The following is a 25,643-nucleotide window of genomic DNA, read 5'->3' as shown; positions in this document are numbered from 1 at the left end:
GGACTGTGCAACAAGAAAACAAGTGGTGAAGCACCACCACGTTATTTTATCCATCCATTTCTCAGTGACTGCTAATTGCATTCTTTCTTAGCTGTACCCTTGAAATCTTCACCTGGTAGATTTTGATAAGGTTCCCAGTTCCTTGACCCGCTGCTGCAGCTTCCAGAAATCAGAGACATCTGTGACCCTCACCTGAGGACAGACTCACTTTCCATTTCCTTCAGAGGTGCTGCCATTTTAAAAAAGGGAGCAGGGAAGCTGGGAGTAAAAGAGTTTTTAATGATTTGTGTATAACCATAATGTTGGGTGGCAAAGCAAACAGACCTGGGTTTGTAACCTCAGGGGGTGAGGCAGCAGCAGGACACCCTGTCCTGCCAACACACCTGTGCCATATGGGACATCTGTAATAACACGGAATGTTCAGTCTCCTGGCTCGTACTCCTTGTTAGCCTCTCCCTGAAATCCCTCTTCCATGCAGTCTGGGGATTACAGTCCAGCAATAAACCTAGAATTGCCCTACAGGTGGAAGAAAAAGCTGTCGAGAGCCAGGAAAGAGCCTGATTATCCCACTGCGTGCACAAGTTGCACTGAATGTTTCAGAAGATTAGAAGTGAAATCTGGAGTGAGGATATACCCTCTCTTTGATCCTATGTAATCATTAGACCTATTAAGTCATCCCAGTGCAGCCCACAGGGGCTGCACATCCTTCCTGTGTTAACCCATTACCCTCTGAGGTGTGTTTGCCCACAACACTTCCAGCCACAGGCACCTGATTGTGGCAGCTCAACACCACCCACCCTCATGAATTTGGCTTTCTTGTGCTGCTCGAGGCATCTCAGCTTCAGAATATGGCCTATTTCATTCATTATTACCCAAAATAAGTTCCAAGGGTTCAGGTGCCCTGATACCTGTAGCAGGACAAAAATGCATTGACCCCCAGGGGAACCAACCAGTTTTCAAAAGCAGCAGTCACGGAGAGCCAGCCCTTCCTTATGAAAGCCACCTAAAGATCCCTCAGAAGAGAGAGAAGTTAAAGATTATCAGTCCAAGGTGGATAGAAGGGAATGGAATGGGTGATAAATGTCCCAACAGCATGTAATATTTATTCTCTGCCATCTGAGTATTTCCAGTTAAACAAAACCCCCAATATTGCTACAGTCTAAATCCAAGCAGAAAGTTATTCTTATGCTGCACCAACCTACTGTTACTAATCTGGGGCTTTTCTCCATGGCTACCACATCAAAACAGGAGATAAAGATAAAAGAGAGAATTTCTGCCAATGAAATTTAAGTCCATCTCACTGAAAAAATAGATACCAAGAAGACAATACATATGTTCAATGTCCTGCAGGCTCTGAAATTTTCACGGAGATTTCTGTGCCACTCTGTCTTGCAGAATTCCCGTGGTTACTCCACGTAGGGTGTGGTGTCTTGTGCAGAAATAACAAGAACTGTGAGTTTAAACACAACTGTTTTAAGAAACACCTCCAATTTTTAGTGTTTTCCTCTTAAGTAAATATTTTCTTTGGAAATATGCTAATTTTTCTCCCTGGCCATTTCCAGAGCAACTATCATAGTTAATATTTTCGCTCCCTGAGGTTCCTGCTCGCTGCTTGAAGACCTTCTGAGGACGTGAGGAGCATCCTCTGAGCCACAATGAACCCACACACAGGACACCCATCCTGGACCACACCTGCTGTCACTGTGAGCTGAGACCCCACTCTCACCTCCAAAAGGCAGCAATGGAGAAATTTAGAGATCAACTCTTAGGGGGCATTTCCAAGGTATGGAGGTTGCCTTTCAAACTTAAAGTTCCCCCAAGGTTTTCTTGGCACCTTATTCTCCACTGAAAGGGGTCTATTTAAGCTAGAAATTCAACTTGAGGTTCTTGTTGTAAATCTTTTTGGAACCAGAATAAAATCTTCTCTAAACTCATGTGGAAAATAATGTCTCTTGAGATTTTTTGAAGCCAGCTCTTGACTGGGGGAGCTTGAGGCAAGCTCTGGGGGAGGGCAATGTCATTAAACCCTTTGCTTTCAGTCTTGTGAAGACACCAGGATCTTTCCTGGGAAGTATAAAAACTTCCAACTCTACAAACACTTCTTGTTTGTTGCAGCCCACACAACAAAGGTGACACAACAGCACAGAGCAGCAGCCAAAACAAAATAGGAGTGGAAAATAGTGACAACACTTTATCAGGTAGTAATTGTCAAATCAGGGCCTGCTTGCTGCACACACACACACACATGGGTTTACAAGTTTGCTGTAGTTTAATTTACTCTTGGGCATAGCTTGGGAGTGTTTCTAGAATAAAGCCTTTTGGTGCAGCAGATAGCTTGGGAAAGGGTTTGCCTCTGGGGGAAGGAAACAGTTTCAATCCCTCCTGTGTCTCTTGGAGGAATTTTTAATTTTAAAGCATTGATGATTATGCTAATTAGTGCTTACCCTCAAATGCCAGTGGAATATAAATGTTGATAGTAGCTAAAACATACTGCAAATGTGCAGCAAAGTCTTCCTCCAGAGAGTCATCTGCGTTCATGATGGCTCAGCTGGGAAGAAGCAGTGTTCTTCACATGGAAAAGCAAAATAACTGCCTCTTCAATCCATGTCATCCCAAGGTGGCACTTCTGGACTCCTCTGGATAGACATGAATCAACTGTTACCTTATCACTTGGGCACGCTTTTCCATGATATGTGTTAAAATGTCCAATTTAGCTCTCAGGTAAACAGGAACCTTTCCCTTCGATCTATGAGCAACATAGTCCAAGGACTGCACAGATGGGTGGATTTCAATAGATCAAACTGACTTAGAATTTGGTAATCCAACCCCTGCCGGTTTCCTCTGGAATCACGGACTCCTGTATAGCTCACTTAAATCTACTGACAATAAAACGGTTTCTGCAGATCTCCTCAAAGCAGTGCACAGAACTCCAAGGATTCATGGCCCATAGATTGAAAAGAGTCCTAGAAAAACACAATGCCTGTGCTTATTTTTCTGAAGATCATTCATTAGGTTTCCCGTCAGCACTGTCATAGGATGAAATCTTGGCCCCAGCTGAACTCAACAGGAATTTTGCCACTGACTTGAATGGAGCTAAAATGTCACTCCTGCTATTTGTCAAGTCAATTATATCCAGACAATACTTTAACATCTGGCTTCAAGTGAACACAGAGAACAGTTCACTCCCTCGGTCTCTGAAGACAACACAGGACATTGGTCTTCTCCATAAAAATGAAACATTTGTTCTTGGCAAGCTGCTGTAATAGAGAGGGGATCCCTCCAGTGGCACTATCAGAACCCCATCCCTGTTCCTTAGCCTATAGTTATTGGCAATGGCATCAATTGATTCTCTGTCACTTTCTGGGAAGAATTTCAAAAGCACCCATCTACTGTTGCAAGTTGTAAAAACTTTGTTTAGAACAGCGGATCTGGCCTCATCTGTGGTTTCCCTGTTCATCTTCCATTTCCCAAAGCACTGGAATATTCCTTGTTGGGTCAGGGAGGAGCTTTTCTATCTAAACCCTTCCCTGAATATGGTGGTCAAAGGTAAAGATGAAGGATAACTGGTTGAAGAACAGCTGGTATGAGGTTGTTTCCCTCTCTAAAAACCCACCTGAGACAAGACAATATTAATTTATTGCAAAATATCCAGGTGAGGTCAATGACAAGTGGGCCACACCTTTTCCTGGCAGAAAAAAATAAAGCTATGGAGGTATTTGATCAGTGGTGACTTTAAAAATCTATTTAAATGGAAAGAATCAGAGAATCATGGGATGGTTTGGGTTGGAAGGGACCTTAAGGACCATCCAGTTCCAACCCCTGCAGTGGGCAGGGACACCTTGCAGTAGACCAGGTTGCTCCACATCCTGTCCATCCTGCTCTTGAACACTGCCAGAGATGGGGCAGCCACAGCTTCTCTGGATATCTCTGGGCATCCACAACTTCTCTGAATCATTGGATGATGTCTGGAAGAACAGGGATGTACAAAGAGAGGGGCTTTTATGCATCAGGTGGACAAGGGTTAAGGTTCTTGTTCCCAGCTCCCAGTACTGGTGAGTTGCTGCACTGCTCACCTGTGCAAAACCAGCTTCCCTTGGTCTCATCCCGTCCCCTGGGAAGCAAAACCAAACTCAGCCTCCAGTATCTGATGAGCCTTAATTCCCAGCACTTAAATAATTAGCTTCTCAAATGTACGAAAACAACTCTCATTTTCTGGATTAATGAAGGGAGCTGGGTTCCACTGAGCACAGCTATTATGGAGCTGCTAATGCAGCCTTTGATTCCATCGCCTGCCACTGAGCACAGAGCGATCCGGGCTCCTGGGAGAGCGGGAACACAGGGAGAGCAGCGCTGGAGGGTTACAGGGGAAGGCAGCGGGGGAAACCCTGGCAGTACCTCGTGGGTTTGTGCAGAGGGAGGGCTGGGTTTATTTCTACGTCTGCTGAGTTTCATCTGGGTTCGTGAAGATGCCACATAACCCAAAGGAAGGCTAAAGCTCAGGGAGGCACTAAGGGTGGGTACTTTGCTTTAATCACAGGCCAGGCAAAGGCAGTTTCTGTAGGAGAGTAACAGAAATGTAACACACACAGAAGCCTAAATCCGAGGTAGCCACACAGCAGCTTCTGCCCAGGTGCTGTAGCCAGAGCAAATGGCAAAGAGCTGGAAGGCTACAGAGTGTTTTTGTCCTCCCTGCTCATTTGGCTTAGGAGCTGGTAGAAAACTGGTTGCAAAAAGTCAGTCTTGCCTCATCTTGGCAGGTACAGGCATATAAACCCATCAAAACAAACTTCTGTTCTTTCTTTTGTATCTCAGCACACGACTGGCAATTTCGCTTTTTCCCCAAGGGGATGGTGGAGGGACTGAGCAAATGTCAGAAGGGACTGCAAAGGCTGCTTTGCTCTGCCCTGGGAGATTTAAACTGAGGCCACATTATATGAACAACTCAATGCTATTAGGACTGTTCCCTTTCCGTCTCTTTATCACTGTTTTGCTGTCTTCCCCCAGACTGTTTCACCCAGGCAGAACCAAAAGCCTACATTGAACCTCTCTGTTCTACATCGAATGGGGGACAGAGAATAATTAGGAGATCAGGGATTTTGAGATGTAACTGCAGGCATTCAACAAAGTCATGCAGCTTCTCAGACAGCTGGAGATGAAAAGGCCTGGATGTTGATTTTCCATCAAAAAGCCCCTCAGTATGTGTCATTCTCCCCCATCCATTAGTACATCCAAATTAGTGGTCCTGCAGTTCTGGTATGGATTTGGAGCTAAATATCTTCTTACACTGATGTTCTTCTCCAACAATACGCCCTTGAGTACCTAACATCTGTCACAGCTGCAAACCAAACCACACCAAAACTTTTGACCTCTGTAAGAGAAGCCTGGAATTGTAAGGGAAGTCCTGGGTTAATCAAGAACCTTGGTGCAGACATGCAGCAGGAATTGAGAGATCAAGAAGGAAATCCATGGAATTGTGATGGTTTTTGCAGCAAAGTTTGTGCTTCATAGCCCAGCTCTCAGAGCCAGGGACCAGGGACACAAGGGATGCTCAAGAACTTCAGCACCTTCCCAGATCAGGGGCAGTTTTCTAGAGGTGGGATGCTGCTTCTTATGTCAGGGCTTGCTGGGCTGCTGACTTCAGAGGAGTTACACCCCGTGTAATTTAGCTGAAGCAATCAGGAAATAATTATTACAGTGGAGAGTTAAAAGATGGTAATTAAACTGTATAAATAAATAACAGAAGTGACTAAAAAAGTCCACCCAAAGCCTACTTTTGGAGCACTATTTAATGTAAATGAATCACTTAGTGGACAATGCAACAATCATCTGTTCAGCTTCTATTCATTATCAAAAACAATACAGAAGGATTGGCAGGGAATAGCCGTGTGCCAGAGGGAGCCCTTTAGGAAATACCACAGAATCTGGACTGGCTTTTGTCTGTTCTTCTATTGTGTTCTGACAATGCTTTGCTAATGAATGTCCAACGTCATTTCAGTTGTCTTTTTCTTTTTTTCCCCCCAAAACCAAATCAGTGGTAATCTTGGCCTTCCAGGCTTGCTTGTTCCTGTTGGGAAGACTTCCACACATTATGTAACAGTTTTGCCAAGGTCCAAGAGGCTGAGGATGTTATCTCAAGTCCCCTGGGAAATCCTACTGTAGGTGATGAGACAAAATCCTTTGATTTGGGCAAAAAGCCATTAAGTTTTAAAGAAATCATCACCTATCTTTGAAACATGCAGTACTTGAGTGAGTTGTATACTCAGTAAATTCATCTTTTGTTACTCAATTTGCAAGGACAATAACCTTATTCTGAGAAATAAGCTACTTTTCCATTGGGAGTATTTACTTCCAGCATTATCATGGGAGTTATCTGCAGGAAACTGCAGGCTAAAGGGAATCCTCATTAGGGATCTGGGGAACTAAACCTACCAGGCTGACACCTATGCCAGCACAAACAGAGGTAAGAATATATCAAGCACTAAAATACTGTCAGTTATGCCTCAGAATCGATGATCCACTGACATTCACATCTCTTTAAGAGTTACTGGTTTGGAATATCTCAAAGTTCAAACCTGAAGGTGTAGCAGGTACCCGGAGGGGTTCCCTTTCTTACCTGGTTCCCTGGCTCACTCCTACGTTACTGCTGCAACTTTCAGCTCCTGCAGTGTGGCTGGTTCAACTCTGTGCAGCTCTGCAGTGTAAAATCACTGAAAACAGTCTGAGCTAAATAAAAAGGGCAACAATGATACACATAAGAGAATAAATAGGCTTTGCTGTTGAGAAACTGCATTTGGAATGGCACACAGACTCGACTTCTCAAGGTTGTCTCTGGGGTTATTTTATTTAGTATTAAAGAAAACCTTCGGCTCTGCAGCAAATCTCTGCAGCCAGAGATGATTTCTGTCAAATCCAGAGTATGTGGGTTTCTAGTTAACGCTGTCTAAAATTTGAGATGGAAAGGCACACTTCATAAAATCTTGCTCTGAGCTCAGTCTTCCAAATAAAACAGACAGAGATGGCATCAAACCCCCCAGGGCTTAGGCTTGCAAAATCCCCACCAAGTTCACTGCGGGCTTGGTGAGAAATTCGGGAGTTTTACTCACAGCATGAACTCAGAATGCCACTGGAGGTGGGACTCGAGGGCTGACAGCCCCTCCAGGGACTATTTCTGATATTACTATTTCCAGCTTCTTCCTGTCCTTCATCTGGAGATCATTACTGCTGGAACAGGGGCTGCAGAATGGGTGGCACATCTTCTCCATGTCACCATGACGCTCAGAATAGCAAAGGAACCTGAAATAGTTGGTGGTTTAGATTAATACTCTGGGCTGTGAGTGGTGATGCACAGTCCAGCTGCCACTTCGGGGACAGGACTGAGACCTCTGGGGCAGCAACATCTGAAATCAGTCCATCTGGAATTGCTACAGCTCTTTAGTATCACAACTCATTAGTATCACAACTACATCAAGACACATCATTCTTGGTACCTACTAGCTCGAGTTGCCATGTAGAGTGGTGAAAATGGGTTGGTATAACACCCTAAAACTGCAATCCTGAATGCTGCTCTTTCACTAAAAAAAGTTTATCACTGGCCAGGAGTTGGGCAAGGAGGGAAAAGTACTGAGGTTCTGATAAACAATAGTCCGTTTCGCAAGATCTTTGCCACCATTTGCACTAATTGACACTTTTTCATAGCAATCTCTGTTAAAAGACAAAAGATCTCAAGATCTTCTTTTGGAAGGAAAAAACCCCTGACTATGTTAATGCCCGGTATATTAAAAGCATAATTCTAATATTGGGATACACTGGGAAGAAACTGGAGTAATTACTTCCCTTTGTTTAATAAACTTCCTCTAAAAGATCCCCCAAAAATGTATTCAGTAAAATTCTGTTCCTCCTTGCTCTGGTATAGAATTATTTTTTTTTGTTAGTCCCTCGAGTAGTTGCCTAAGTCAGGTCTCACTGTAATTACACACCTCGCAGCAGTGCGGGAGACTTAATTAAGAGAGTCACTGTAGGTGTGTTGTCAGACAGACAGAACCCAGTGCTGCTGGAGGAGGCACCGGGGTCCAGCTGCAGTGGGCATGTTTGGGAAGAAAATCCAAGTTTGCAGAGGATTTTGAGATCTTCCTGCAAACAGCAGCGTGGACACACCCAGCAGCTTCTATTCAAAGCCCCTCAACTCCATCATCAGGGAGTCTGTGGTTTTAAAAATCTCTCTGTACTCACCAGGAGACGCTCTGCCACACGGCAAGATTTCAGATTCTCTCCTCCCCTCCTCCCAAAAGTGTGACTCACCAGTTTCAAACGGTGACATTTCATTCCCAAACTATTCCGGGAGCATCTGGCTCCACAACACATGGGAATGTGGGGAGAAGGGAGGAGGGGAGGGACAGCCAGCTCGCACAGTGAAAACCACTCATTCTCTCCCCCACACAGGTATGTTGCTTTTAAATTTCAGAACCACATAATTTGGGACACGCTGGCAAATTCCATCGGAGGAAAACAATAAAACAAGCACATTTCAGGGGGGAAAAAAATACCTTTACGAGCCAGCGATGCAATTCCCTGTCAGCCAGGAAGGACTGGGAGAGGGGTTTGCTCTCCAGATGGAATAGATGTGAGGAAATGCCCTGTCCCCACTTCTTACTATCCATCCCTGCAGCTCTGGGCGAATTTCTGTGTGATGCAGACCCGGGGTTTAGTCACCACCGATATCTCACTAATGATGAACAAATGTATGTGCAGTGGGACGACGACAACAGGGGGGTGACAAATAAATCACTGTCAGCTCCCGGTCCCGAGAGGAGTTTTGTGTCACGCCGCAGCTCAACCCCGCTCCTGTCCCTGCTCTGGGGACGTCACTTCCATGAGCACAACATTCCACACGTGAGGGGCGGGATGCTGCGGGCACCGGCCCTGGCAGCGCACACATGGAATCGCTGCCACTGGGGCAGTGCCAGGGGCAGGAGCGAAATCCCTCCTGGCCTCAGAGTGTGAGTCTGTGCGCGGCTGATTGGGTGGGAGCAGCGATCCAGCCCCATTCATTAATGTTTGTAAAATTCCACTGGGAGGGAGATGGGCGCGATGGGAGTGTCGGGGTGGCCGCTGCCAGCCTGCGAGGGCACTGGGAACACCAGCCTGGCACTGAGGTACAGGGACCAGCAGCCTGGCACTGGGGGACTGGGATCACCAGGCTGCAGGGACAAACCCCGGCCAGTGCCGAGGGGTGAGAGCCTCAGGGAGCCGTGGAAGGGGCCCAGCAGCTGGTTATCCCATGTGTGTGCCGGGTTGGGATGCTGGGAACAGGCTGTCACGGCTGATGGCAGCACAGCCCTTCCCCGTGCATGTCTGCACAGGAAATGTTTGATTACAGTTTCATTCATCTCCTCTGCTGCCGTTCTAAAAGGGGAGGCTGTTCCTGTGGACTTTGGGACCTCGTGCTTGCAGATCCAATCCTATTCCCATTCTTTCCTTGGGGGAGCCCCACCGAAATCAGTGCTCTTTCAAGGAAGAGGAGACTGGCTCCCTGTTCGATCCTGGCATGCAGCAGCAATGACCTTGGCTAGGTAACCATCCCCTGAATACAAAGATGGATATAAAAGCAGCAATTCCCTTTTTTAAAAACCAACCAGTCTTCTGCTAAGGTAGGGAAAGGCAGTGGTTTGTTAAATAAATGCGTCTGTCAGAGCTGGAATTTTTTTTTTTTTCCCAGCTTCCCTAAATGCCCTTCACCAGCAGAGAGGGGGAGGGGACCTGCTCTTTGAAGCCTTTTCCTTATGGGAATAGAAAACACGGAAAGAATTCAATTCTCTGCCACAGCTCAGCAGCACTGATCCAGGCTTCAAACCCCAAAGCCCAGGAGCCCGGCGGGCTGGTGGGTGCCTGGAGCCTGCAGTACCACAGATTAGCCTGGTTCGATATCCAGCATCATTAAGTGTCCCCCGTGGTGTTAAACACAGAAAGGAGAGGGAAAGGAATGGAGACTGGGGAAGAAAAATTAGGAAATTCTGTGCAGAAAGAACTGCGTTTATCCAAATCTTTGATCAAAGCACCATCTAGTGAAGAACAGGCTCCTTGCAGCTGGCAGCGCTCTGGGCAGCTGCACCAACATTTGCCTTTCACCACAGGTTTGCTTCTAAAAAACCCAAATATCACCCAAATATGCACAGCCCGCGCTGGATCCGAACGAACAAGAACGTGCCCCCAAGCTGCTGCCCTCTGCGTAAATATTTCTCCAGTGGAAACGTGTTCCCCTCCTCCCATCATCTCCCATCGCCCCACTGAAACCCGCAGGGAACGGGGCACCACAGGAAGAGAATGATTTCCATGTTGTAGTTTGGGAGCTAAGGAAAAGAAAAGGTAAGTGAGCAGTCCAAGGTCGTGCAGGAAGCCAGAGGCAGATCCGGGAATAGAGATCAGCCACCCTGGACCCAGGGATGCCTGAACAATAGCACAGCCTCTCCCTCTGTTGTCATTTAACTCCTTCCTGACCCACCAAAACCCAGAAGAGTGGTGGGCTCTGCACTCCCCTGCACATGTACAGCTGTTGGGGGCCCAGCCCACAGCCCTTACCTGCTTTTCCCGCTCCAAACCAGGAGGGAAGGCAGCAGGGAAGGACAGGGTTGGGTATCCTGAGAGCAGTGAAGCTGCATGTAGGAGATATTTCTCTACAGTGGGCCTGAGTTGTCCCTTCAGCAATTAAAACAGCCACAATTAGCATCTTTTCATGGAAATGGTACCTCAGCTTTGCCATTTCTGTGTGTGACAAAACATTGATATCTCTCCTGGAGGGATTCAACTCCATTAAAATGGTCGTGGTGTATGTTTGAGGATCTTCAGCTGCAGGAGGAGAGGATATTGCTCCCTCTCCCTCTTCCCCAGCTTCTGAGTTATCCGCAAGGATTGGGGATTTGCAGCACGATCACACATCAGCAAAGCAGTTTCACTAAGTCTACACTGTTCTCATACTGAGCTTGGAAATGCTGCAGTGCAGGGTCTGGAGAAGGCAGTAATTATAAACAACTGGAGCCAAACCTTATAGAAAATAACTGGAAAAGAAGAATAATACTCAGGTGGTGGAAAAAACCAGTGAGTGAACTGCAATGAACTGAACCTACAGCAAAATCCTCCCAGAGACAAGAGCTGAGAGAAACAGTGATCAAGTGTCCAGCGAGAGTTCTCTGAAAGGAGTTTGATGTCCTTGAGTCAGAGCCCAGTTCCAAACCAGAACTGCCATGGGGGCAAAAATCAAGACCAACCTCTTGGGTCCACTGTGTGGAAGGGACACAGACAACTATCTGCAAAGAGCTGCAGGGGCAACGAATGGGAGAAGCCCCAAGAAGCCCTTATTTCTCTGTTTTCCATCATAGTTCTGGGTTTTTTCCCCTACCACCCTGGTCTGTTTTCATTCACTCCTATAGACCTGATCTATGGGAGCAGAGAGGGAAGGAGGAGAACCTGCACCCTCACATCAGAGGCTGAGACAAGAAAATCATTAATCATGCCACAGCCCTTTGAACATTTATATTTTCCAGCCAAAGGCACTGTGAAATTGGGAGCTTTCAGTTCAAACCAATTCAAGGATGTTTTCCTCAGGGAAGGTTTTGGTTACCCCATGGGGATTTCTGCCCAGATCTTTGCTCTTAGGGTAAGCAACCAAAGCTTTTCTTACAGAAAGAAGCTACATCTTATACTCCTTGGAAAAAAAAGGGGACAAATAAGCGCCCAGAAGAACTAGGGCACAAAATTGCTGCCCTAGAGACTGGGGTTAAAAGGCTGCAGATCTGCACTTAGTGATGACTGCAGTAAAGCAGATGTCACCAAACACAAGTGCAAATAGTGCCCTGAGTTTGGAGATTTTTTTTTTTCCCCCCTCAAAAAAGAGCTCCTGCACTTCAAGAGAGCAGCAATAGAACAGCAGGATGTTTGTCAAGGAAGTGTTAACATGCTAAAAGGATTCCAGCCCTTTGCAGTTGTGGCCTGACACGGTGAGAAAGAAAAGGGGAGAGATTTGAGTGCTAATAAAAACAACAGGCGTGGTTTTAGATTATACCAACAGTTACCAGTTGGGGCTTGTACAGCCTCTAAAACCAGTCCTAGATTTGGGATAGATTCCCCACTAATGTTTCCGAGAACAAAGACATGTTGACATATGTAAGTCACCTAACCACCATCCAGTGTGTGTGATGTGTCGACCAGCAGGTTTAAATCAGAGGTGAATTTGTTGCTAATTACAGCAGATTAACCTAAGAAAATGGAATCTCAATCAAAGCAATGAAGTCAAGCTTTACTTCAATGAATTTCCCTATCTAATTGCAGCTCCAGCCTGACCCTTTTTTTGTATGACTCACTAGGCACTTGGTTTCAATCAGCTTTGCCAGCACCTGCCAGTCTGGTGACAGACCATTCCCTGTTAAAATAAATGCCTTGCAGATACCAGGTGAGTGACCACAGGAGCTTGGGCACAGCTCCAGGGTAACTGCCATCCTGTGCATTAGGGTACAGCTCATCCTGCCCCACTTGGGTGGGAAAGATGCTCTGAAATGGCTTCTTCCAGCTCTGATTTTCTTTCTCAGAAGACTGAACTGACCACAGCTCCCTGCAAGGCTGCCATGACATAAACTACCTTCTTCTGGGTTCTATTTTTCAATTTCATGTCTGCAAATAAAATTATTGATTCTTCCATTTTGTTTCACGTTGGTCCTGAAGGCAAAAAAGTGCATTACCACCATTCCTTTCAGAATGTGACTTTTTAGGAAGATCTTGAATTCTTTTCTCCTTTTCCCTCAAGTATCGATCCCTTTCTAATGACAAACTTACGCTGAAGCTGTGAATTCATTTCAGTATTTTTCTTACTAGAAGAGAGGAACAGAACAAAGTTATCATAAAAACTGATGACAGAACTGTCTTTCAAAGACCTGTCATAAAAAGCTGTCCTTTATCTCGCTGCTGTTCACAGGGAAAGACATCTGGGATTAACTGCCCTTGTCTCTGGAAAACACTTCAGTATTTCTGAATTTGTAAAAGTACCTTCTGCTCAGACACACTGTAATAGGTGGGAAAGCTCCCTGTGCTGGGATGAAGCCATGTGCCTTTCCTTCCTCAGCCCTTACACATTTGGACTTTGGGCTTTTGGGATCACAGGGGCCTCAGGTTTCCAAAGGCCTGGTCAGGTTTGCACTATTGCCCCTTATCAGTGCCAGAACCTGGGAGAGGAGATTTAAAGCTGCAGAACCTGAGGCACAGTCAGGCCCTGTTCCTGCACAGAGCTTGTGGAAAAAGAGAGAATTCAGATTTCCCTGATCACGGCTTTGAAAGGGGCTCTGCAGAAACACCTCTTTTTCTCCTCCTCCAGGAATTCACCCATCTTTCCTCACAGTCACACGCGTCACACAGTCCTGTCATGTGCCAACACTGTTGGACAACGCTCTCAGAAACGTGGTGGGATTTTGGGGTTGTCCTGTGCAGGGCCAGGGGTTGGACTCGATGATCCTTGTGGGCCCCTTCTAACTCAGGATATTCCATCATGTTTCTGCACCTTCAACCTTCATGTGGAGATATCAAAGAGGACAGAGTTCAGGTCGGTGTAATCAGCAATGTGCACATGAAATATTGCCGTTGCAGAGGGGAATTCTTTCAGGCTCATCAGGACACCCAGTGTGGAGTTCAGATTAATTATAGAGACTCCCCAAAACCAAGCCACAGGCACAGCCCGCCCAGCTCAGCTGTTCTGGAACAGCCAAATCTCTGTGTCTTGAATCTGATGGTAAAAATTGTCATGAGCTGCAGATATTGGGTGAAGCCGAGCTGAATTCACCTTCCCATTTGTCCCCTTCCACCCATCCCTGGGCACTCCAGCCCCAGGAACAGCACCTCGGGGCCCCTCAGCACAGCCCAGGGACAGCTCGGCCAGAGGATGGAGGAGGCACAGGATAGAGGGACACAGAGCTCCTGGAGTGGGTCCAGATGAGGCTGCAGAGATGATGAAGGGACTGGAGCATCTCTGTGACGAGGAAAGGCTGAGGGAGCTGGGGCTGTTCAGCCTCAAGAAGAGACCCTGAGAGGGGACCCCATCAATGTCTGTCAGTGTCAGAGGATGGAGCAGGCTCTGCTCAGGGGTGCCCGGCAATGAGACAAAAGGCAATAGGAAGATCTGATGCCCAGGAAGTTCCACCTGGATATGAGGAAGAACTTCTTTGCTGTGCAGTGACCGAGCACTGGAACAGAGACCAGAGAGAGTGCAGAGTCTCCCTCACTGGAGATACTCCAGAACCATCTGGACACCAGCCCGTGCCATGTGCTCTGGGATGACCCTCCTTGAGCAGGGAGGTTGGACAAGATGACGCCCTGTGGTCCCTTCCAACCTCACCCACTGTGGGATTCTGGGATTCTAGGACAGGCAACCGAGAGGGAACCCCGGGGGTGGGGAGGGAGGGCGGAACCTCTATCCAGCAGCGCCGCTTCCCGGCCGGGCGGCACGGGAGGGTGGACCGGTGAGGGCAGCCGCCCTCCTGCAGGGACTTCCGGTTGGCGTCACGGCGGGGCCGCCCATCAGTGGGCGTCCGGGCGGAAGTGCCCCGTCCCCGGCACTTCCGGCGGTGGCCATGGTGACGGCGGCGGAGGCCAGGTCGGGCCGGGGGGGACAGGAGGGAACAAGAGGGGACAGAAGGGGACAGGAGACACCTGGGAGCGGTGTGAGGGGTGGGAGTCTGGGAAATGCGGGAGAGGTTGGGAGAACGCGGCTCTGGGACCTCCGCTCCCCAGTACAGAGTTCATCGCTGTAACCGCCATTAAATACATAATTATAGATAATTATATATTATCAATATATATGGGAGATACTCAGCCAGCTCTCTTGTTCTCAAGTTGTTTTAGGCGATTCTTGATTTGGTAAATGTCTGCTAAATAGTTTCTTTGGCACAACAATTTTTTTTTTTTTTAAATTTTCTAATCGTGCCACTTTTGTTTCCGTCCCAAACACCAATCGAGGATTTCCGAGTGGACCCTGTGCCAGGGCCTCAGCACCCTCACAGGGGAGATTACTGGCTTGACACCCATTCAGTGTGTGCACTGTAACATCAGTATATGCCCCAAAATTAATTACAGTAATAGAGAATTACAGCTGATTTACAAATTGCCTTTTTTTTTTTTTTTCCCATCCAGAGCATGGAAAGACCAGCACTGGTCCTTATGGATGCTCTGAAATCGTTTGGTACTAGAAACAATCAGAGGGTCACTGTGAGTGTTGTCTCATTCTGAGCTCACTTCTGTCTTTTCAATCTGGGGGTTAAATTTCTCCCCCCCCCCCCTTCCCCATTGGAAAGGTCACAGCCCGTATTCCCGAGGTTTGTTTTTAGAGGCAGCTCTTGGCTGAGCTGGCATTGGACACGGCACATTTGCTTGGATCTCTGCCACTTCCAAATTTAAGTGGGGGCTGTTACGGGACCGGAGGGAGACACCAACCCAGAGCCACTGCAAGTGAGCTCTTTTCTAAGGTAGGACATTGTGCTTTCTGCAGACTAAAGCCACTAATCAAGCCTAGAGCTGCTGTGCTTCTCCCTTAGGAAAACCAGATCTTTTTTCCCCCCCATTTCCTTTTATCCCCCCGGATTTGGATTTGGGACTGAAGCACCCCAGTTGCTGCCACTCGTCACGTAAAGGACAATGTGATTCTGGGAGGCTGAAGCTACAAAAGAGGTGTTTTTTGGGGGAGCTCTCAGGGGTTTGGTTTCTTTTAGGACTTGATCTCATCTTTGGTCCCTTTAAGTGAACCCTTGACCTTATTAACTAATCCTTGTTCCTTGAGAAACCATTGTCCTGGCTTTCATAGGATAACATCCAATTTTTAAGGGGAAAGTTTTGATTTTTTGTTGTTTTGTTTTTGTTTTTGTTTTTTTAATTGGATTATTGTGATTTATTTTATGGGAAGCCTTCAAAAAGTTTCCAGTCACCTGTATTTGCTCACATTATCAGTGTTCTTATTTCTGCTCTCTAATAACCTGCATGTTCCAATCCTGCCTTTTGGGATGGAAAACTGGGAATTACAGGACTTGATTTGAACCTGTTAATGAGCAGTGGCTTTTCTCCTGCTGAAAACTTGGTGTCATAAACATTACCTGTTAATAACGGGGTTTTTTTCAGTGTGAATACCCAAATTTTTGAACAAAGGTGACAGTGGGGTCTCAGACCTTTGAGCAGGAGGTGTGAGACACCCAGCTCATCTCAAACTGACTACAGAAATTCTTCTTTCCAAAATAATCTATTCAGCTGGGTTCTCCTCTGCCTCAAGTCTGAGTGAACTGAGATTTTCTTTGTTCTGGGGCTCTTTTAAGGGGCCATTTGAGCACAACCTTCCTTGGAAGAAGGTGCTGCATCCATGTGCCCTAATGGAAAGGGATCCAAATCTCTGATTGGCAAATCCTTCTCTCTCTTGCTCCACTCCTTTCTCTCTCCCATCCCACATTTCCCCTCCCCAGAGTTTATTGGTTACCTGTTGATTCAAACTCCAGCCTGGAAGCTGCCAAAGCAGGTTGCTGCTGCTGACTGGGTTCTTGGCTTGCTGCAGCCCTCAGGCAGAGATGGATAATCTGCCCAGTTCCTGTCTATAATATGGAGAAAAAGGGGGAGGGGAAAAGAAAATCAAAACAATAGAAGACCTGGAAATATTTTTCAAATCAAAAAGAATTAAAGGCAGAGCTTTTTTGTTTAGAAATTAAATAATTGTTTTAAGTTAACCAGGCACAACTATTTCATACTGAGGAGCAATGGATGCCATGTGTCTAAAATATGGCTTTTATTTGGTAGGTTTGGGGGCTCTTTTCCACCATGACAGAGAGTTCAGGCCTTGCAAAGTCAACCTTTATTTTTACCAAAGAATGTGAAAGAACCATGCTGTAATCAAACAAGGAACTCCCTCCCATCTCCTAGTGTGATTTAATTAGGAAAGGTGTCAGGAAAGCCCCCCTTTCCCAGTTACCTTCTCACCTGCATTTCACTGAAATCAGAAGCAACCTGGTCAGGGCCAGATTTTTCCAGTGGCTCCACTTCAGCCTGTGCTCAGGAAGTGCCACTGCACCTGTCAGCTCCCACTCTGGGAATAATGTGGAGATTTTTGATTCCAAAATGTCCTGTCAGCCCAGTGGCAGCACAGCACCTGTTGTCCCTGCCCACATCTTGTCCTCTGAATTTCAAGAGACCTTTGAGAAGCAACAAAAAGGCAGCTGCTTTCAGGGACCAGCTGAACCTTCTGATCCAGCCTAAAGAGGCTGTGTCTAAACAAGAATTATTTTAGGGAAGATCCGCTCTCTTACGTTAAATCAACTCTACCAGTCCCTGGCTGTAAAACAGTACAAGACACACCCTGTGTGCACTCCCTCAGCACAGAGGTGGAGGAATAAGATGCTTTGCCAGTGGCCTGAGTTCAGTCCTCCTTTTGGGTTTCTGATTTCCCACTCTGGGCACACTCCCTGTGCCCAGGGAGCCGGTGCCCTGGATGTCTCCCTGCATGATGCACAGGGGATCACACAAGGAAGTGCTCTGTGGACACACAAGTTAGCTCAGGAGTGGGAGGCTCCAAAGGACCTCGAGAAGAGTTGTGTACCAACTTGATGGGTTTTATTTTTAGATCTTGTCAAGTTTATTTAGAGCTGTCTTGGTGTTATATTATTGTGTTCCAGCTGTACCTCCAGAAATATTTACTTTATTCAGTTCACTGTTGTTTCAGAAAGTTAGCCTGTTCACTAACAGCTACTTGAGGAATTCTCTCCAGGCCCCTGATGGACATCCAGAAAGCCTGATATTTTCCACATTAGCTCTGTTCCATGGCATGTAGAGCCTCTGCCATCCCCTCAGCTCCATACAAGCTCACTGTCACTCAGTGACACTAAATTCTGGCTTAGCATTGCAGTTACCTCTTGTTTTCTGCTTCTTGTGTCTTCTGTTTGAAGTAGCACAAGTTTTTTGCCCAGAACTTTCCAGTATCTTCCTAGTAAAGATCTGTCTTGCAGTTTGAACTGCAAGAGTTCAAAGTCTGTCTGCACAAGGACGAGGAAGGGAAGATACACTGAGATTTGGTTTTGACTTTATGACTTTATTCCAGGAAGGGGTTCTCATTGATTTCACTCTGACATCAAGCTTTAATAAAAGTTTGGGGGTAAATACAGTGAGGAAATCAGTGGCCTTTTCACAGCAGAAGTCTCACTTGCTCTTTGGCTGTAAAAAAAGTACTCCCTTGAAGGAATGGCTTAGCAAGGAGATTAGGGCTATGTCTTGGTATCAGAATCCAATTCCAGGATGAGATTTCAGTGTGTTAAGCAAATAACTTGCTCAGAGAGAAAACCTGGAGCCTCCAGAATACAGACTGGCTTATATCCGTCTGGGATAATACACAGTAACTGATCTCTGGCTTGTAGGTACTGTGGTACTGGCTGTTCTAGAGAAATCTGAGAGGTTTTGTTACAATCAGAAGAATGTGGAGACCCAGCCCTGAGGAACTTTCACTCTAAATACACTTTGTACAAGAGGGTGAATCCAGAGCAAAACACGGGAACAGCATCTCTGAACCCAAGTTGTTACATGACAGCTGACAGGATCCAATGCCAAGTGTCCTGCTGGGATGTCCAGATTAGCATTTAAATGCTTAAAATTGGGTACTGATGTGAACTTTCCAAAGTCTAAATGCAGGGATGAGGAAATCTGTTGATGATGCCTCTGTAGGGGATTACTTTTTTGTCGGTCCAAGGCAAGGTTAAGAAAAATAATCCCCCTTGTTTTCCAGCCTCTGCTAATTTTCTTCACGGTGCAATGATCTGTTTCCTTTCATCCTGTGGCTCTAGGAAAACTGTTCAGAAAGGAAGATTCATGGATTTCACAAGCACAGTCATCATCCCGCTGCTTTTTGGCAGCCTGGGGATCTTCGGCCTTTTCCGGTTCCTGCAGTGGATGCGGATGCGAGCGTACCTGCAGGAGGCAGTGGTGGTGATCACAGGGGCCACCTCTGGCCTGGGAAAAGGTTTGGACCCAAAGGAGGGCACCAGGGGCAGGACAGGCAGGGGGTTGTGGAAGGGGCAGCTATTGGAATACAGCAGTGATGAACAGAAAGTTCCCTTGCTCTGAGTTTTGAGAGGCATGGCTTGCACTCCCACGTCAGTTATAACTACAGCCAGTGCAGATTTTGATGCAAGAAAGTCTAATCTGTTAAGGAAAATTTTAATCATCCTGTATAAAGTGGAGCTCATCAAAGCAAAGAATGAGATACACTGTTCTTGTGCTGTCAGGGGTCTTTTCCCTAAATCCTGAAAAAGCCAGAAGCCAAATTGTTTCTCTAAAACTTCTCCAAACTGGTGTTCTGCATTCATGTTGTACTCCCAGCTACCTTGCCAAACTTTCCACTCCCCACTGTGCTGGATGACACACACAAGGTAACTGTGGTCCCTCTTGAGAAGGGCATAAAGTCAAAAATGAAGAGGCACAGGGAAATTCAACCAGCTGATGGGGAGGGTGTGTAAACAGCACAATAACTGCATAACCAGCACAGTAACTGTGAGCACAGCAGCTGCCTCACCACTATCATGTGTCTGTCACACTCACAGGAGGGTGGCACGTGGCTGTGACCTTGCCTGTAAATCAGCCTGACCATTACTCAGGAGCCATAAAGCCACCTCAGACCCCTGCCAGCTAACAGGGGTTTTACTTATCACCAGGTTTGATGTGGATCTGCTGTTTGTTAGTCAAATGCTTACTTTGCTCTCTCCCTTGCTTCCTCCAAAGAATGTGCCAAAGCTTTCCATGCAGCTGGCTCCAAGGTGGTGCTGTGTGGCAGAGACAGTGAGAAGCTCAAGGAGCTGGTGCAGCAGCTTTCTGCTGTGAAGAATCACCGGAAGAAGGTGAGTGTGGGAGGAGGACAGGCTTCTGTGTGGTTGGGATTTCTGCTCGTGGTGTTAACAGAGGTTACAGAACTGCCTGTGGCTTGTTCTGTTGAGCAATAGGAAAAATGCAACTCTCTGCTTAGGGATAGATGTTGATATAGGAGTACATTGAGCTGGCGTGTCATTCCTTGTAAAAACCCTACAAAAATAAGGCATCTGAAAGGCTTCTTGGCTACAAATGGAAGGGAAAGCATGGGAGTGCAATGCCCAGACTCCTTGCACCTGTATGTCATATACTGAACCTGAAAAAGTGACTTCTGCTGGCTTTTATTTTTAAAGTCTAGTTCTGCTGACAGTGGCAAAAAAAGGTATTGCTGGCTTCTGTAGAAAACACATGGGCTAAGTTTTGACTTTTTCAGATGCACTGTCTTTAATAAGACAACAGGAAACTTCAGTACTTGAAGATGATCTCCCTTGCCCTTTTCCTGGGCTCGGGTAGAAGGAAGGAGCAGACAAAGACAAGAGCACAACCTGCTTCTGTCATGTGTTCCTGCCATATGGAACTGCAGCACAAGATCTGGATGGCCCTGCTCCTGTGCTTCCAGAGCTGCAAAATCCCATCATGAGTGTAAACAACCAGCACAGCCTCAACTGGTATTTTGCTAACTTTGATTTATTTGCAGACACACCAACCCCACACTGTGGTATTTGACCTCTCGGACACCAAAGCTGTGCTAAATGGTGCTGAGGAGATCCTGAAGCACTTGGGGCACGTGGACATACTGATCAACAACGCAGGCATCAGCTTCCGAGGCACAATCGTGGACACGGGGCTGGATGTGGATAAGAAAGTGATGGAAACAAATTATTTTGGACCTGTAGCCCTCACCAAAGGTACCTGTGATCCACATGGATTTGGCTGAGGCCCCTGCAACCAGCACAACTAAACTCAGCTTAACTTGTGTTTGTGTTTGTACCTGGTGCAGTGCAGCCTGAGAGGGGTGGGTGGAAGGTTTTGGGTTATGGACAGGACTGAGGAGGTGCTTGGGCAAGACTGTGTGGGAAGTGCCTGATTAGAGATGATTCCTTGTTCCATCTCCTGACTCTAGGCTGGCAGGAATTTGGGAAGAGATCCAATTCACTTCAGCATCTCTAAACACTCTGAAAGCTTTGATTCTTGACAGCAGCAGTGGCAGGAGTGTTGTCTGAATGAGTCTTTTCTGTCCTTTGCTAGCACTTCTCCCCTCCATGATCAAGAGGAGACAAGGCCACATTGTGGCCATCAGCAGCGTTCAAGGCAAAATAAGCATTCCTTTCAGATCCGCATGTAAGTACCTCCACAGAAGATGGGAAAGACATATTTGGGGCACCAGGCTGAATAAATACTTGGCTCCTGCTTCCACATTTAGCTCTCCATGGAGCTGGCTGCGTGCAGGGAAGGCAGAGCTGTGCATCACCCTCAGTGTGGTCACAAATCACTGAGAGAAGATGAGGAAGGTACTCTCAAATACAAAACCTGAGTCCTATCCCAGAGTTGTTAAGGGATGGAGAAGGACAATGTTTTCAGTGTCCTCAAAACACCTTGATAATCCTATTTTAACACTTGAGAGTCCCTATAAATCCATAATTTTATTGCATTTTATCCTTGCTGTTTGCTTGGTTAATCTCCAGTAAGAAAGTAGGAACCTTTTGTTTCAGTAATTTATGAAGTGCTCTAGTAAAACCAACGCAAAAATAAAAGCCTAAACAGTCATCTTGATCCAGCAAATGGTTCATGTTAAATCAGCTACGACAAGAAATAACATTGGTGAGATTACTGGAAAAAGCCTCTTAAAAGATGGATGAACCAAGAGTAGAGTGTTTAGCACACAAGCACCTGTAAATCGCTGAAAATAAACACTGAAAGGACAGTGGTGGTGGCATAAGATGGGTCAGGCACAATGCAGAGTGGAGGAGAGCCTGGAATGTCTGAGCCATGGGGTCCTGCAGGTGATGTGGGTGTGACTGCTCCAGGAATTGTGTTCTGAAGAGCCCTTGCCTGGGTCCTCACAGGGTGTGCAACCCATGCTGAGCTTGTGCTGCTGGAGTCAGCCCTGCAGCCATGGTGAGGTGGTGGCAGTGACCATGGATATGGGAAGGGAGCAAGGAAACGGAGTCACTCAGCCATTTAACAGGGGGAAATCCTGCCCTAGGCCACACTTCCCTGCTCCTGCCTGCTTGTGAGATCTGGTTTTGACCCGTGTGCAGCCAAGCTCTGAACCTGCTCTGCAAGTCCCCAAGTGCTCAGCACCATGCAGGGACTGCCAGCTCTGCCCTCTCCAGAGCCTGTCTGACCAACATTTCCTAAGCCAGGCTTTGGGTCTCCTTTATCAGGAGTGGGAGGCAGCCTGGGTTCACTCTGGAGTGCTTTGGCAGGGCTGTGATAGTAAGCTCAGGATCCCAGCCAGTTTTCAACTTGAGTTTACATTTTGCCTTCCTAAATTGCCTCTCACTCCCACTACCTGTTGCTGCCATTCACTAAACAAAAACAAACGTAGAAGCTGGAGAACAGCTGCTGGGTTCTTGCTGAGAAGTGGCTGCACTGCAGTGTTAAAAAGCCATTTGAGCAGTGAATATTCCTTCAGCCCTGCTCCTTCTCCTCGGTGCACAGCCCTTTCCCTGTTTTTCAGATGCTGCCTCTAAGCACGCTACCCAGGCCTTCTTTGACTGCCTGCGAGCAGAGGTGGAGCAGTATGACATTGATGTGACAGTTGTGAGCCCTGGATACATCCAGACAAACCTCTCTCTCAACGCTATCACAGCAGATGGATCTCGCTATGGAGGTGAGATACGATTTGGTGCCCCGTTTGTAAAGCATCTCCACCTCACCGGGTTGCTACAAGGTGTGCTTGCAATACATGGCCTCTGGTGGGGACACAGGTTAGTTCTGAAGGATCAAAAAGCAACTTGGGATGCAGGGTAGGAACAGTAACCTCCAAAATTGAACCTTCCTAGACAGCGACTACTGGCCCAACCATGAGTTACGCCTGCCTGTGCTCCCCTACACAACTGGAGTAAAAGCCAATACAAGCAGCCATGTACAGTTAGAGCATTCCTAGGAAAGGTACCTAAGTGTGGGTTTACCTGCTGATACTGATGCTCACTGGGCTTTCCCTTGGCAGTTATGGACAAGACCACGGCCCAGGGACAGACGGCGGCCGAGGTGGCTCAGGTGGTTCTCAATGCAGTGGGACAGAGGAAGAAGGAAGTGCTCGTGGCTGGCCTGACTCCCTTCCTGGCTGTCTACCTGAGGAACCTCTGCCCCAGGGTCTTCTTCACCTTAATGGCATCTAGAGCAAAAAAGGAGAGAAAAGCAAAGGACTCTTAGAGCTCAGATTGCCTGAGCAGTACGTGCAGGGACAGGCTGAGCCCCTGCAGTCGGCTGGGACATCATTGGAGGTGCTCCTGCAGGAAAAACCTTTCTCAAAATACTGAAGTTTACTATTGCATGGAGAGTGGGAAGTGGTTTCCCCCACACTGGTGGAAGAAAGCACCTAAACCTCACCTGGAGAAGGAAGGGTGCTCGGACAATGGGGGAGAGCTGAGGCTGCAGGGGAGGGTGACTCAAGGGAACACTCTGCAGCCGGGGAGGCCCCTGTGCTGGAACACAGCACCTCACCTCACTCCAGGCATGCTCAGATCTACTGGGCTGCTGCAAATAAAACCCACCTGTTTTGCCTTCACACAAGCAGATCTTGGCTTTCCCCACGCCATGGCCCCTGTGAAATACAGTCCTTGGCTCTCGTGATCAGTGTCTCCTTCCCACTCCTTCCAATCCGATCCAGAACATGCTGCTTGAAGTGGGAGACTGCACAGAGCTTCTACTTGTTAACATGCCAGGTCATCTGATATGTTAAGTTCAAGTCCAGTGCCATTTTTAAAGAAGTAACTGATGTACAATTGAAGTATATTTGGCCATCATTTTACCTGTCTGAACTGTGTCTTACTGATGTACGGGGACATTTAACTCTGCACTGGCAGCACAGTATGAACCCCAAGCACCAGAGAATGCAGGAAAGCACTGAACAGATAGAACAGCACAGCAAGTCACAGCAAGGTGACAGCAGCACACCTGGCCCAGCTGCAGGCCTTGAGCACAGAGCAGGTGTGATCCCGTGGATGCCAGGCCCTGTCTCCTGGATGCAGAGGAGAACCTGTGTGTGTAGGATGCACAGTCTAGCAGACAGACCCTTAGTTCTCATTGCTTCAAAGCAATCACAGATGCTAATTAGGATCACATCCAGTGGGGAATGATACCTGCCTGTTCACTCATCACAGGCTTCAGGGAGTGCCATATTCCATTCTTCGCCTGTTCTTATGTGAGAGATACCAGCTCTAGGAAAAAGGAATTGCTGCACAGAGAGTTCAGTAAGGACAGAAATAATCTTTTTAAACTTGTAATTAAAATAAAACCGACTAATAGGAAAACAAAGGTCCAGACCCTGTTGCCACCTCCATGCACTTGCCAGCATTTTCCATGTCCTGCCTCGTAAGTCCTGACTGTGAGTGCTCATCTGATGACAAATAAATTACATTGCTATGAAATGAATCCTTTGGTCTACTCCAGCTCCTCACAGGAGGTAACCTTAGAGGAAGGGAAAGCAGGAGGGGTTTGTTTTTCTTTTCTGATATCCCTCACAAAAAAAATGCCAGGACCACAGAGGTTTGGTGAAGAAAAGGAACTAAAGGCCCTGAGAATTATTCTGCATTGAGTAAAAAAGAACAGGAAGGCATTTGGTGTGGCCAGCACAGGGTATTTCAGGGCCTTCTGCAGCAATAAGTAATAGTAGCTATGGCAGATGTGCCACCAGCTTCAAATCCATCCAGTAGACAGGACTTTGGAAACATGTCAGGATGGAAGGGCAACCTGCCCAGCCTGGCCTAACCACAGAAAGTAGTTGCATTTCTTCCCCTCCTCTCTGCCAAGGCAACTGTACATTGTTGCTATAAATAGACACTCTGGATCCCAGCTTCTTTTAACCTTGGAGGGAGAGAGCTCAGCCACTGTACAAAGTGCTGTTGCCTCCCAGAAAGGTCTCCCTGCCACTGGAGTTTCCTCCAGCCCCTGGCCTGCTCAGGTACAGCTGCCTGTGCAGGTGCTAAAGGCTGAGAACTCCCAGCAGCCCCAGCCTGCCCAGCACACACAGACAGGCTGTGTGTCCTGCTCACACAAAAGCTGCCTCAGCAGAAAAGCACAAATCACAACTGCAGATGCTGGAGGCAAAGACAGGGGGAGTTCTTGGTGCCTGCTGTGGAAATTTGGAGAGATACAGACAGAACAACTCTCTTTGGTGTCTGACCTTGTGAGAGGCCCTGCCAAGGTCAGTGTTTCAGCCGTGGAGGTCAGGCTGCAGCTACCACTGGAGCAGGGAGCACATCTGTGCACAGGCAGCTTTTATTGCAGGCTTTGCTCTTGTATCCTGATCCCAACACCTGAAGCTGTGCCAAGCTGTGCCCTGCAAACGCCAGCCACGCCCATTTTCCATCTGGTATGAAGAGATTATAGGCAGCCAGTCCCTATCTTGTAGAAGTAACAGGCAGACCTTGCAAAACAGTAAATACTTCCCAAGCTAGGAACAAGATTTTGAGTTCAGAGCTAAAAGATGCATTAATGCACATGACTGAATTCTACAGTTTCATGTAATGCAGTTACAAGATGCAGTCACCTGGATGCCTTGCAGCACAAGGAGGCAGCTCCAGAAGCGTGTGTTCCAGGCAGGAGCAGTGGAATTGCAC

The 25,643-nt window shown here is 47.1% G+C and overlaps 1 protein-coding gene and 1 long non-coding RNA gene across 6 annotated transcripts; one reads left to right on the top strand and one right to left on the bottom strand.

The window, feature by feature from the left end:
* Positions 1-5,199: 5,199 nt before the first annotated feature.
* Positions 5,200-17,725, bottom strand: LOC135423233 (uncharacterized). The gene is made up of 3 exons (XR_010434752.1): positions 16,493-17,725; positions 6,614-7,293; positions 5,200-6,153 (listed from the first exon to the last, which is right to left on the bottom strand). It is a non-coding gene; the product is annotated as an uncharacterized LOC135423233 (long non-coding RNA).
* DHRS7B (dehydrogenase/reductase 7B) lies at positions 14,537-24,456 on the top strand. Of its 5 annotated transcripts, XM_064673261.1 has the most exons (9): positions 14,539-14,629; positions 15,166-15,240; positions 15,360-15,497; positions 18,837-19,012; positions 19,771-19,886; positions 20,552-20,762; positions 21,103-21,195; positions 22,538-22,690; positions 23,030-24,456. In XM_064673261.1, the coding sequence occupies exons 4-9, from the start codon at positions 18,862-18,864 to the stop codon at positions 23,233-23,235; spliced, it is 930 nt and encodes a 309-aa protein (XP_064529331.1). In that variant the 5' UTR covers positions 14,539-14,629; positions 15,166-15,240; positions 15,360-15,497; positions 18,837-18,861; the 3' UTR covers positions 23,236-24,456. The 5 variants fall into 5 exon arrangements, with proteins under 5 accessions (XP_064529328.1, XP_064529331.1, XP_064529333.1 ...); XM_064673263.1 differs by lacking the exon at positions 15,360-15,497; XM_064673259.1 differs by having other exon boundaries at positions 15,166-15,497.
* The last annotated feature ends 1,187 nt before the right edge of the window (positions 24,457-25,643 follow it).

The sequence above is a fragment of the Pseudopipra pipra genome, chromosome 16 (genome assembly GCF_036250125.1).
Source record: "Pseudopipra pipra isolate bDixPip1 chromosome 16, bDixPip1.hap1, whole genome shotgun sequence".
NCBI lineage: Eukaryota > Metazoa > Chordata > Aves > Passeriformes > Pipridae > Pseudopipra > Pseudopipra pipra.
This window is presented reverse-complemented; position numbering and strand designations above follow the sequence as displayed.